Source organism: Sabethes cyaneus, chromosome 1 (genome assembly GCF_943734655.1).
Source record: "Sabethes cyaneus chromosome 1, idSabCyanKW18_F2, whole genome shotgun sequence".
NCBI lineage: Eukaryota > Metazoa > Arthropoda > Insecta > Diptera > Culicidae > Sabethes > Sabethes cyaneus.
In genome coordinates, this window is record NC_071353.1 from 47,126,112 (window position 1) to 47,140,967 (window position 14,856).

At 41.3% G+C, this 14,856-nt stretch overlaps 1 protein-coding gene across 1 annotated transcript in view; it reads left to right on the plus strand.

The window, feature by feature from the left end:
• Positions 1-14,856, plus strand: part of LOC128745648 (hemicentin-1) — a 109,758-nt gene that overhangs the window by 36,503 nt on the left and 58,399 nt on the right. The window contains exons 6-8 of the mRNA XM_053842724.1: positions 4,034-4,178; positions 13,531-13,661; positions 14,662-14,821. Of these exons, the coding sequence (XP_053698699.1) occupies positions 4,034-4,178; positions 13,531-13,661; positions 14,662-14,821 (436 nt within the window). The remainder of the gene's footprint in view (positions 1-4,033; positions 4,179-13,530; positions 13,662-14,661; positions 14,822-14,856) is intronic.

Here is a 14,856-nt window from a genome sequence, read left to right on the forward strand (position 1 = left end):
AGTAATATTTAATCACACGACTCACCGTTAACTGCTCGATTCCGAATTTTTTTCCGATGTCCCGATGAGAGAGTTGAGGCTTTTCGAGGTGCTTGAGTAAAATCAATCAATCAATTCGCGACGATGCTTTTCGGGTGACGCCATTTTTTCCAATTTTCTAAGAACTGACAGCAATGACAATTCAATGTAAACAATACACTCTAAATTTCTTAAGCATTAGCATTAGTATATGAAATGCACTCTAAACTTCTTCTACCGAAATTTTCAATAGAAAATATCCAATGGGTAATTTTCTACACCGTTTTTTCCGTGATGTTATTTGATGTGGGACACTCTATTCCAACTGGTACCACGAATAGGTATGGGATAGGAGTTGCTAGATAAAATAGACTACTGCGGAGTTTGTTTCATGGCCACAGGTACGCGTGGTACGAACTTTATTATCAAGTGACACACCGTTGCACATTTACACTGTAGGATACAGTCGTTAAAGTTGTGTAATAAAAATCGTCACAGTACAAATGGTTGATCCCATCGAAATTCAAGTGGAAAATGATTTGCAGAATAAATTGCTTTTCCCAATATAAAAGCCAAATTATTGTAGTATCGGCGTGGGGCTCCCGAAGCAACATTTAACTGAATATATCCTGTCCAAGCAGTGAAAAAAGGTTTGCTCATATCCGTGACCGAGCTATTGTGACGTTCCGTTTCATGAGCAAAGTTTCAACAATCAATATTCGCTAGCACTTGATGTACATCGATGGTGTAAATGATTTTCCGAATCTGGAAATGCTATTAGCCGGAACTATTGTGAGCGTTCGTGGCGGCAACACGGCCGTTGTTTGCGCTATCCCAACGATGCCAACAACGTTAGGTTTGGCTTCTCATATCCATTCTCCTGCAGCATCCAATTTCGCTCGATATTGTTGAGCACCGGATAGGAGGCGCGTTTTCTGTTATAGCATCCAATGCGACTTAAAAAAAAATAAACTGCCTATTGCTAGCCGCTGCAGTTATTTTGCCGGTAGTCTACATCGAAATGCACCGAAAATAGCTGCCTCGCTTGGAACGTGCCTGAAATGTACAACACTGAAGGCATAGACGTTGTCGTCGTCGTCGTCGTCCTAGTCATCGTCAAGCCGGCAAAGATGAGTGAAATGAAAAAAAAGAGGGAAAAACGGTATTGGCAAATACATTTCCTATCAGCCGTTGAATGTTTGCATGCGTTCAAACAAATATTTTTTCATCGTTGACAGTCACGTGATTCTTTCGGGACTCGTCTACTCCTGGGTGGAGTAAAATCAGTTGTGGAACGGCTGAAAACGAAACATTGCTGTTGTTTATGTCAACTGTTGAAGTTTTATAGTATTTTTGTACCAGTTTTAAAAAGCAACTATAATGCTCGGATGGTTGGTTAAACCAAGTGTTTTATTACAACCCTTTTATTAGGCCAGTATATTAGCGTATTCCGAATTCTACCATTTCAAGAGCAGCATGTGAAAAGGGCCGATGTGCAAATGAGAGATTCTCTTCGTGTCTCCTCTCTTCCGCTTATCATGGCGATGCAAATGCACTTGAACGGATTAATTCTGCATGAAACGGTTGCTGGCGTTATTTGCTAGCTACCCAGTAAGAGTTTGTCGTGCAACGTCGGACAGACGCAAGCAAGAGTTACGCTTGTGTCGGACGACGTCCGCCGGATAATTCTTACCGGGTATTGGTAACGATTGCATTGCATTGGAATGCATTGGTTGGCTGGTATTGATTTTTATTAGAGAGTGGTCTTAAACCTGGAAGTTCATTCGCCACTCAGCTGGAATGCATTAATATCGCCGTGGTAAACGCAAGAGAGGAGACACAAAGAGAATCTCTCATTTGCACATAGGCCCTTTTCACATGTTGCGCGAGATTTATACTAGGGTACGGGAGAGTATTCCCAGCACGCTACTAATCTCGGCATACATTACCTTTTTTGGCTACACTTTCCCAAATAAACACAATATAACAATACTGAAACGAATGTAGCACTCATAGACTTTAATGTGTTATAACTATTTTCATAAAAATGTAAGTAATTTGCTAAATTGTATTCAATAAACAGCAAAACCACTGTTTTTCCACTGGCACGTAGTTAGGCTAAAAAAACCAGCAGCAATCGCTTACGCGTGTTTGGAAAACCCACAATTATGATCACGTTTGCTGATTCTAGAAACTAAACAGCTGTGAATATGGTATCACAGAACAGATCTACTTGTTTTTATCACGGAAGAACACACAAATTCCCTTCTGATATGAAAATATAAATCAATTTTCATTCACTAGCCATTAGCAGCATTTTGTTTTTAATTCCAGCATATGGTGCGTTATTTACACTACTACCGATATGTGAGACCTGAAACGCCTGAAAAGCTTCTATCGTGTTGACATAGCTAGTTAGACATAGCAGCAAGCTGTTGTCACTGCAAAACTAGTTATCTTCAATGAGCCCGGAATGTAGGCAATAGCGACACGTTATCCATCGGCTCTCTTTTGATCTGATTTTACAAAGAATCTAATCCCTGTGCAGGCTATTTCGGCTCGTCGGATTAGAATACGGGCTCAATTTAGCCGCAGCGACTTCATAATTTCTCGCGACTATAACTCAAATTCAGTAGCATTTCATTAAAACCAAAATACACGCCGATATTCAGTAAATAATATTCTATCAACTGGTATAAAAATGACTCTTAAATGTCTTGGACACTTTACTTTTTGTTCTTACAAAGTATAAAAATTACCTTTTTGCCGACCGGTTTCGGGTAAGTAGTTACCCATCTACGGGGCCGAGTCCAACTCATAATTGTAATCACGTAATTGAAGTGGTATAAAAATCTTGTCTCGAATAAATATAGTTTCAACGTAATTCCTGAATATTGTTCAGGCTACCGCTTAATGGGCTGGAAATGCCCACCCGTACCCTATATTATGTCTAATTCACATGCTCGTCTTAAAAGAATTTTGTTACCAATGAAGTCAGACAAATAGTACGGATAATACACAATTAAGGTTAAAACTTTTTAATACCGTCATCCGGGGCGAGATTGTGCCAAAAAAGCATATGTTTTTGTTCTTTAGCTCAGTATACACACAATTTAGGAACTAAGTTGATTTCAAACCTGTCAATATATACTAAATTGTTCAATTAACAACTACCGAAGAGATGGTTTAGTTACAATGAAACCTAATTTTACTGCAAGTGCATAAACTTTGGCACAATCTCACCCCTTCTAGGGAGTGACATTGTGCCAAAACATAAAGTTAAGGTAAATACCTAAACAGTGAACATTAGCATGTTTATAAACAATACACATAAATATCAGTATAAAATAGTTCATATGGGGTCGTCCATGAACTAAGTGGACTATTAGGGGCAGGGGATTGGTCAAAAACAACGCATCATACAAAAAGTATGAACGAAAATAACCCGGGGAGGTCTGAAATAAGTAAAAATGAGCTCGTAGTCAATGGCCAGCCTTTATATAGACAGTAGCGTTCCTAGGGTTAACAAGGAGGAGATATACAGAGGGCAAGTATCCTAAGGGGGCATACCTATTTGATCATTTAACAAAAGTAACCATTACTTCGCTCGAGAACCCGCGTCCGCAGAACATGAATTTAGGTCACCAGTTTCAATAAATTTTCACATGTAAACATTTTTGGTTTTTGGCACAATCTCACCCCCGTGGCACAATCTCACCCCGGTTGGCGGTACTTGAATGGTTTTTTATAACTAGTCTCGGAATACTTGTAAAGTATCTTCGTATTATTACCACGATACGTTACTTATCAGAAGGTATTATGACGCATTATCACAGTAAACCGTGCGGTTTCTTTGCTAATTTTGCTGGGTTGTAGAATATGGTCTTTTGATCACTAATCACAAACGATCTGTCAATAACTTTCAATATACTGTTTATAGTTGATCAGAACGCAGCGAGGCAGTAAGTATCCTGAAGAACATTAATTTATATATACTTCTTCATCTATTCAACAGTTTGCCGAAACTGGAAACCAATCGCTAAGTGTTCTCTCGTTTACGCCTGCGGTGGAAGACGACGGCAAATATCTAACCTGCCGGGCGGAAAATCCTCTCATTCCGGACAGTGCCATCGAAGACAAATGGAGGCTCGTGGTTCATTGTAAGTATCTTCTGTGTTTTACTGTACTTTTTTCCTTCTTCGATGTTGTGGTTCGTCACCGTCACCGGTTTTCTAGGCCGGCGAGATCCACCGAAATGGAGAAAAAGATTATTACTTTTTATGCCGGCACACGCCAATTTCCTTTTCATTTGGGAGCATCATTATCATCATTTGCGAAATATCGGTTCCGATTGATGGTTCGTGAGAAGAAATATTCATTACACCTGCTGTACTTTTCTTTCGTTCCGGAGGCGTCCAATTCTACCGAACCGGAACACGGAAAACATTGTGTAGGGAAGCAGAAAAGCAGCATCGGAAATTGCTCTGGCGTTCATTAGGTGGGGTTTGCTTTCTTTGTTTTGCGGAAAGATGGTTAGGAATTGATTGAGTTGGTGCAGTTTTGTTATGATGACAGTGTCTCAACGTATGCTAGACGTCGACGAAATAAACCAATTAACTCTGGTATTGCTTTCATTGATCGAACTAAAATTGGGAAAGATATGTGAAATATGCTGCTTCACGGGATTAATAAAGTAATGCTTGGATTATAATTGATATCCACTAGAATATTAAGTGTGCTCATTTATACTTTCAAAGCTGAAGGATCATTTTGTTGCTACCCACCTTTATTACAAACGATAATAATTCCACGATTTTAATGATGACTACACCCAACTGGACTGCGATTGAGCACGAACGTTACGCGCCCGCCTGGTCAGTGCGTGCAACCATAAATTTTTGCCAATAGGAAGCTTAATGAGGCGATTAATTTACGATTACGAGTTCTTTTTACGCCTCACATCTACGGTCCGTTAATTTTACATTTCGCGTAACTTGGTGCTTCATTTGAAATGCACTTCAAAATTGAATCCGTTTGGTGTGCAAAAAAACTGCACTCGTGAGCTTAATTGAAATTGGTAGAGGGAAACCAAAAATCTGTAACTTTTATCGCAGTGAATTGGAACTCCTCTTCTTTCGAGTGCTTATATATCTCCAGGAAAAAATATATATTTAAATAGGTCATATTTGTTGCATATAATGAGGAAACAAAATACTTTATTTGTAGAATTTTTTTTTGCCTAAATGGGATAGTTTGGGATACCCATGATTGCCCAAATAATTATTATAATGGATAAAGTAAAACCTTGGGTACAAACGTCTTTAAGACTTGACTCTTCTTTATCGATAGACTTTCGATAGACGGTTATTAGAGTACAAGATAACTACGGGAGCAGTGCAATAATCTTATTTACTGTAGTAGAACCGCCCAGCCGAGACTCATATATATAACGACTGGCTTGTGCGGACCAAATTTTTACAATTCGGCAGATTTTGTAGAAATGTCGGGAATACAATGTGCCCACTCATCACATTTTTCTTGATTTCAAAGCAGCATACGATCCAGTAGATCGAGACCCGCTATGGCAGATAATGCAGAAAAACGTTTTTTTTGACAAACTGACGCCACACTCGACGCCCTTCGTGACGCGGCATGGGCTGACACACGTTGACGGCTTACCTATTATCGCCCTTGAAATGAGAGGCACAATTTTTAAGCAAGGGTAGCCAATTTACAGGCTTTGCAGATGACTTTGATGTCATAGCCAGAGACTTCGCAATGACGGAGGCAATCTATTTCAGACTGAAAGCGGAGTCTAGGAGGATTGAGCTGAAAATAAACGCGTCGAAGAGCATATTTATAAAAGCAAGAGGCTCAAAAGACACAAACGCGCATCTCTCACGGACGATAACCAGTTTACGGTGACGAACTGGAGGTGGTAGATGACTTCGTATATTTGGGTTCGCTGGTGACTGCAGATAACAACACTAGTAAGGAGATCCAGCGACGCGTTCAAGCGGGAAATTGAGCCTATTTTACCCTTCGAAAAACGCTGCGATCAAGAAGCATTCTCTGCTGTACGAGGCTTCTTTATTCCATGAGGGGTTAGGCTCTGTGGTTCTCATGCACATTTTTGTTGTTGTTACGTCTGCTTCAGTTGTGTTTAATTGTGGTGATTTAGGAACCTTCTCGTTATATTACAGGTTACAAGGTTGTTGATTGGACATTGCAATCCAGCGGTACAGTGATGTCTATGAGGGTAACGTGCTTCCTCCTTTTGTCGTAGATCGCAACGTCGGGACGATACCACATGCGAGATAATGCAAGTGAATGCCAATTAAAACGAGAAACAGATAGAGAATAGGAGAGTTGGATTCCTATTAAGCCCAACAGGGCATATATGCAGTCCAGGTGAAGTGGGAATCGATAAACAGAAGAATAATCTTAACCAGATATAGAATACGGGTTCTGAAATCCAGTGCTACGCGCCAACAGATAACCCGACTTGTATCCAGCTGAACAGGGTGAAAAGCAATTCCATAGAGAGATAACCGAATACAAAGCTGTTTCCAGTTTCCCGTTATTCTATATTTCGAACGAGTTGGTATTTCGAACGAAAGTTTTTTCGAACGAAATTTCTACCAGCAAAATCAAATGGGCAAAACATCTCGTTCGAAACAAGTTGAACGAAATAAAGATTCGTTCGAAATACAGAATACCGATGAACAACATGGTCATTGGTGGATCGCACTTCAGCGACGAGAGGAGAAAGTAGGGCGTCGCTTAATGTCTACCGATTGCAGAATCCCGAGTCTCGAAGCTGCCACCTGGTGGAACCGTCAAAGGGCAATGGACCGGCATCAAGAAAACCTTCATCACGAAACCCTCAACTCCGAGGAGCCATCACTGATGCCTATGATTCTATGATGAATTATGACTCCTCCCCCCTTTAAGAGGGAAGGCTCCCATACAAATGAAATACAGCTTTCCTCATAAATTGAGAACTAATTAAGCAAATGGAACCAAATTTGGCATGAGGGTGCTTTTGGAGGCAAGAATTTTTTCTATGGTGAATTAAGACCCCTCCCCTCTTTAGGAGGGGAATTATGACCCGTCCCCCTTTAAGAGGGGTGGCTCCCAAACAAATGAAATTCAAGTTTCCTCTCATTTCTAGAACTAATCAAGCAAATAGAACCAAATTTGGCATGTGAGAGATTTGGAGGCAGACATTTTTTCTATGGTGGATTAGAACTTATCCTGCTTTTGAGAGAGGGATGGGCTTCCATACAAATGAAATACAAATTTCCTCATAACTCGAGAACTAATCAAGCAAAGGATACCAAATTTGGCATGTGGGAGTTTTATGCGACAGGAATTTTTTATATTGTATGGACCCCATACCATGCTGTGCATATCAATAGATTAGAGGCTATCCAAAAACATTTCCTGAGATACGCTCTGTGTTTTCTGCCCTGGGATGATCCTATAAATCTACCAGCCTATCAGGAACGCTGCACACTGATCGACCTGCATTCGTTAGCTGCGAGACGGAAATTATTGCAAAGACTTTTTGTTTTCGGACTACTAAACGGAGATGTTGATTGCAGCTCTCTTTGAAACCAAGTTAACATCTATGTCCCCCGAAGGCAACTCCGGAATCATTCCCTTCTGTGGCAGCCTTCTCATCGTACAAACTACGGGTACAACGAACCTTGGGCCGTGTGCTGCTTTGTCTTCAATGATGCTGGTGACGTATACGATTTCGACATTAGTAAAATTATTTATGAGCGTAGGATACAACTATTAGACTAAAACAAATTGTCTGTACAACTCTAAGTTGAAGATAATATAATATAATAAATATATAGTGTACTGTGACCCATCCGTCTTTTAAGAGGGGGGTTCCTATACAAATGAAATACAAATTTTCACATAACTCGAAAACTAATCAAATTTGGAATGTGGGGGATTTGTGGCATGTGGGGGAGGCATGAATTAATTTTATGATGGTTTGAAATCCCTCACTCCTGAGGTAGTGGGATAAGGCCTCACATACAAATAGAATAGAAATTTTTGCGTAACTCAAAAACTAATGAAACTCGGGAAATTTTAGACTCTTGCATAAAACATTAGTCAATAAGACTATTACAAATATTATATAAAGTTTTTATCCTCCCAATGCAGTGGTGGGCAACTGAAGGGAAAAATAATGCACTTTTACCTAAAGTTTAAACGTGAAAATCAAATCTATTCTTGCTTTCCATATATCTATATATAAAAGTGAGCGTGAGTATGTTTGTATGTTTGTATGCTCCACCATAACTCCAGAACGCATTGACCGATTTCCACCAAACTTGGCACACATGTTCCTTGATATAAGAGAATAAGCACTGGGGGGTTGGCAAAAGGGGAGTCCTAACAAGAGGGGAGGCCATAACTCCGAAACGCCTTGACCGTTCTTTATCAAACTTCAAATTTGGCACACATGTTCCTTGACATCAGGGAATAATCACGGGGGTTGACAAAGGGGGGAGGGGTACTAATAGGGAGGGACCATAACTCCGAAATAAAAGGGAGGGGGATTTGTAACAGGGGGGAGGCCAAAACTCCAAAATTCCTGGACGATTATTCATCAAACTTGGCACACATGTTCCATGACATTGGAGAATCAGCATTGGGGGGTTAACAAAAACGAGGGGGGGATGTTCCCTGGCAGAGGAGATGGTTCCTAATAGGGGGAGGCCATAACTCCGAAACGCCTTGACCGTTCGTTATCAAACTTGACACACATGTTCTTTGACATCAGGGAATCAGCACCGGGGGTTGACAAGGGGGGGGGGGTGCAACTAATAGGGGGGGGAGACGATAACTCCGAAACGCCTTGACCATTCGTTATCAAACTTTACATACATGTTCTTTGATATAAGGGAATCAGAACAAAAGAGAGGGGGAGTAACAGGGGGAGACTCCGAAATGTTTGGACGGTTCTTCCTTAGGTGGCGGTGGGACAAACGAGGGAGCTGATGACAGGAGGTTGCTGACCGGAAGGGGGAGTAACGCCCACATGACCGTAACAATTCATCCGTACAACAGAAAAATTCAAAATACGAAACACTAAACGGCAATGCTCGCAGCTGTAGATTTGTCAAGTGTAATTATGCGCCGAATCAAAGTGACCCGTATAAAAAGTGTTCGACCATAAGTGCTAAGTGTTGCTGACCAGAGCCCGACAACGTCACCTTCAATTGCATAGCGTCACTCAACAATGAAGCAGTAAAGCTTCGGTTTCAACAGAAGCAGCACCATTTCAGTTTCAAACTGGCTTCAGTCAGCGTCCGCGAAACGGGTTTCACGTCATCATGACTAACGATTTCAACTTTTCATTTGTACTTTTCTATCAAATATTCAGAAGAAGGCCAGCAACTTTGAATGCAAATAAATTGAATTTGAGTAACATTTCCTACAATGAAACGCATATTAAAGTTAACCTAGTCAATGTCGACAAATCGTGACTGACTTTCTGCCGTCGTCAATTGAAACAGCCACCAACTTCAACTGAAGCTCGCTTGAAACCGCTTTGCGGCGAAATGTGGTAAAATCACGGCGAATATTGCTTTCCGCTTTCTGGCTAAGCAATGGGGGCAGTTGTTTTCTTTTTTACTGTGAGGAAAAAAATGCAAATTTGTATAATAAACTACCGTTCTGATTCAAACTTCGAACACATAGAATAAAATGCTCGTTATTATCGCTAATTTGATAAAATATTATGCTTATTGTATACCACCGTGTTCGTTAAAATGTCCTCTACCCGATGGTATTTTTTTATTTAGGTGGCTTGCCGTCCTAAGACAAAGCCTGTTGAACAAAGTTTCTCCATGTAACTCGGTTGAGGGCTACCGCCCTCCAATTCCTCGGACACCGAGTACTCTCTGCCAGATCTCGCTCCACCTGGTCTAACCATTTTGCTCGCTGCGCTCCTGGTCGTCTTGTTCCTACCGGATTTGAGGCGAACACCATCTTTGCAGGGTAGTTGTCCGGCATTCTTGCAACATGCCCTGCCCATCGTATCCGTCCAGCTTTAGCCACCTTCTGGATACTGGGTTCGCCATAGAGTTCACGGTTCACCCTCCACCTTTATACTCCGTTTTCCTGTACGCCGCCGAAGATCGTTCTTAGCACTCGTCGTTCGAAAGCTCCGAGCACTCGCAGGTCCTCCTCGAGCATGGTCCATGTTTCATGCCCGTAGAGAACAACCGGTCTAATAAGCGTCTTGTACAGGGTGCACTTTGTACGGGGACTTAGTCTGCTCGACCGCAATTGCTTGTGGAGCCCATAGTAAGCACAACTTCCGCTGATAATACGCCTCCGAATCTCACGGCTGGTATCATTGTCCGCCGTTACCAGTGAGCCAAGGTAGACAAATTCTTCGACTACCTCAAACTCATCGCCGTCGATCAATATACTACTGCCCAAGCGGTGTCGTTCGGCCTCGGTTCCGCTGGCCAGCATGTACTTTGTTTTAGACGTATTTACCTTTAACCCAATCTTTTCTGCTTCGCGCTTTAGTCTGGTGTACTGTTCAGCCACCGCCACAGATGTTCTGCCGATAATATCGGTGATCGCTCGATAGTTCTCACAGTCCAACTTGTCGCCCTTTTTATAGATCGGGCAGATAACCCCATCTTTCCACTCCTCCGGTAGCTGTTCCGTATCCCAAATTCTAACAATTAGCTGGTGCAGACAAACGGCCAGCTTTTCTGGTCCTATTTTAATCAGCTCCGCTCCGATGCCATCTTTCCGGCATCTCGAAAGAGCCCTCCTTTCCTGTTAGCATACGACCTTGGCTTCCACCGGGGTTGGTTACCCGATCTCCACCAAAGTTGCTCATATCCCGGCTGGTACCACGAGGCGGTAGGAATAGGAGTTGCTGAATAAGAGGCTATGAACCACTGTAGGGTCTATTTTATGCCTACACGTGCAGAAGGCACCGACGGTACACATTATTCAGCCGTTTACCAGCCTACCCGGTGGTATACAATAAGCACAATATTTTGTCATATTAGCGATACTAACGAGCATTTTATTCTAAGAGTTCGAAGTTTGAGACTGTTTGAAGTTTGAATCAGAACGGTACCCATGCTTTTATTGTTACTGCCAAAATGAATCATCTAAGGTTGAACTCCTCAGAAACTTGCAAAATTCGAAATTGTGACAAAGGTTATCCGAGATTCATGATTTATGTACAACACAGTTTAATTTGTGGCAATACGAAGTTTGTCGGGTCAGCTAGTATGAAATAAAATTCCCGACAAATAAAACAAAAGCGAAACCGAGATTTTATGATAAAAGCTTTGGACCAGTTGTAGCAATCATGCTTATACGATGCAGTTCCACAGTATGTAATGTATGCATTCGATTTATTTTATGTTCAATATTGCAGTATTAAAAACACTATCTCAGGCAAACTACTCGGTTCTGTACAATTCTTTAATAAATCAAGCGGCAGCTGTATTCACATTTAAACGCTTTACTAGTCCAGAATTCAATTTTGGTACAGCCCTGCCGTTTTCGCCCAGAATACATACCATACATATATGGACTCATAATATGCACGGTGGCATTGCCTTCACTTGGATGGATGTAGAGAACAAACCAGCAGAAGCTTACCTCTTTTTCCAGAATGAAGTACTTCCGCCTTGCAGTGCTTCGCTTGAATAGGAATGCTTTTGAATGTTACGGCGAGCGTAAAGCCATAAAAAAAACTTTTTTGTGTGCCCCTCGCTTGTCGCAATCGTCAAGCAATTTTCGCGACTTGTAGCGATTCTTGGTGGCTCGCTTTCTCTTTGATGTTGGACAGCAACGGTGGAGACTTTTTGACTGGGCTTGGGTTATACCATCTGCAAATTTCCGCGTCGATGTACGTGTACACATACTTAGTTATAAATAGGAAAAATGGGCGCCATAAAACTGAGTCCTTTTATCTGGCCCGCTCTGGTGCTTAGTCCTTTCCGGCTCAAACAGTAAGTAGAACACTGCACGGATAGCATCCAGCCGCAACTAGTACTTGGTTTTTGGGAGGGTCCTTGTTGCTGCGAGCAAAATGAAATGGAGGTGTCTTGAATGGAGCAGGATATTATGTTGGGTCTAACGTAATATTTATGTGGGACGCTTTATTTCAGTTATTTCTTTTTATGCGCGCTAGATAGAATACAGTTCCAGCGAAAACCGATTCATACGCTTGATCCTGGAGCGCACTAACCGTTCTTCGCTCGGTACGACAGGAGAAGCGAAATGCTTCTGTCGATCTAACAAGCTTCGAGGCATGGAAAAAAAACCATGGGAAAATTTTTTGACATGCCTTGTACAACATTGAGTTTTATGGCTCTTCAGTATACCCAAGTGGCCGTTTTCTCGAAGTACGGTTTAAAAAAATAATTCGCTTCATCTAGTAGATCTTTTTATTTATAGCCTCGCAAAAAAAAATATAAAATCATATTGTGCATAGGTTTTAGAGAAAACTCCAAACACAAAACGTCAGCTCACGCTGACTCGACAATTTTCGGCGTCAACCGGCGCGCTGTAATGGCTGTCCTGGGCTTAGGAGCAAATCCTGTAAAAGAAAAAAGTTTTCATTTTAAATTGAGTGCAATCAACACTTGTCATTCATGCATTTTGTATGACACAAAAAATGGAATAATGTAGGTAGGTAAATACTTTATGGGCTATCATAGGCATGAAGAACGGCAAAAGCGTCATCAGGCGAACGATTTTTTGGCAAAAATTCGCAATCTGTTTTTTATAACTAATTCTATGAAATATATAAAACTTAAACGCACTCTTTACTGACTTTAATCACTGTTAACAGATCGCCAGGCGGTTATTTTCGAAATACATACTGCACTGATCTAACAAGTTAGTCATCGTTTGCTCGTTAATAGGATCTACTATGCGAGCTTCATAATTCCTGTGCTCTAACAGCTGGTTGCAACGTTATCAGTCAAGAATTTAGATGACAAATAATGATTGTGAACCCCTAAAATCCATATTGATAAATTTGCCAGCAGCAGTCTCAGTTTATGTTCATTGGAACATAATTCTGGCTATTCATAGACAAAAAAAAACAAACAATCATTTATGGGTTTTCCCATTTTAGGCACGCCGGCTGAAAATCATTAAGTACGTAGGTACGTAAAGCCAATTCTCACACACGAAGGGTTAATACCGTGCTGCTTTTTACGATAGAAATTCGAGGAAAAATTGGCCGTCATTTCGTTGCCAGGCAAATGTTCCTCCTAAATTGACAAACATTTTTCCCGCATCTTTACGATCAGCGCAGCTTTTGCGACCATACACAATCCGGCTGGCTCCGTGAACGATGTGCAAATCACCACCATCAGCATTATCCTCAGCTACACTTCCAGCTAGTCTTCCAGCATGACTTCAGATGCTAATCCAGCACACGAGAGGACCAAACGTAATTTTTCACCATTGTTTCAATTTTTTCTCCAACAGATATGCCAATTGTAACACTGAAGATGGGATCATCGTTAAACCCAGACGACATCAAGGAGGGCGATGATATATACTTCGACTGTCACATTCAGTCGAATCCAAAACCGTACAAACTGGCATGGTATCATAACGTAAGTACATAATGCATATAAAATAATATAAAATTATCCTGCACCAGCGCAGCATAAATCAAGCCGGGTTTCGGGCGAGTGTTGAAAGAAAGCGGTATTAAATTGTGTACGGCGAGCGGAAAATAAGACACAAAATGACGTTATCTTCCGAGCCACCTCTGTCGGCGTGTAAGGACGATAAAACAGGCAGCAACCTTAGGGATTGCTACTCGTTTTTTTTCTCTTCACTTCCATCTCCACGTCGCCGGTTGAATAAGGGTGATTTCGTAAAGCTACCCTCCTGGGGAAAGTTATAGTGACTTACAGCGTTTGCTGAACAGGATTTTTCTTTTTCGTGGGGCTTTTGTTTTTTAAAGCTGAACGGATGCGGGCTTTTTCTTTGGCAGCAGCCTCTATCGTGAAGGCAATGGGATTTAGAAAGCATTTTAGGGTTCGAAAATCGTTGATAGATTGGCTTCGGCTAGAATGGATTCACGTTAACCGAAAAAGTACCCAGCAAAAAGCAACCATGGTCCCACCTTCGACGAGATTCCTGAGCGGCGAGGAGCTTTCGACACTTATTGCTTTTAGGTTCGGCGCATGAGAAGCTGTGCGAGCGGCAAATGTTCCATAAACAGCGGAACATAATTTGGTGGTTGGGTTTTTTGCTATCACAAGGGAGTTGGCTTGGAATGATGTATCGCTGGTTGAATGCTTTTTTTTGCCGAGAAAACTGCGCGTTGAAGTGTATGAATTTTTTGTATGAACTTGGATGAAATTGATGAGACAGTCACTTTTACGTGTCTTTCATTTTGACTTTGTCATAGTTTGTCCCAAATTAAGAAAGATCAAACACATCCTGGATTTGTGTAACTATTTAAAACTAGCTCATTCATACTACAGATTATAATAATTAGATTATCTAAAACTGCGTATTAGAAGCCTTCAATAATAAGTTTCTTCAATAATTATATTTTTGTAAATAAAAAAACTAAAAACATTTACCTGTTTTCACCACCAGGGCAACGAATTGCACCACAACGTTACAGCTGGCATCATCCTGTCGGACCACTCGCTTGCTCTGCAGAGTGTCTCTCGCAGTCTGGCTGGTGACTACACTTGTATGGCGGCCAACACTGAAGGACGAGGAACCAGCAACCATGTCACGTTACGAGTTCGCTGTAAGTATTCTATGGAGCATAAATTTGGTTCGCGT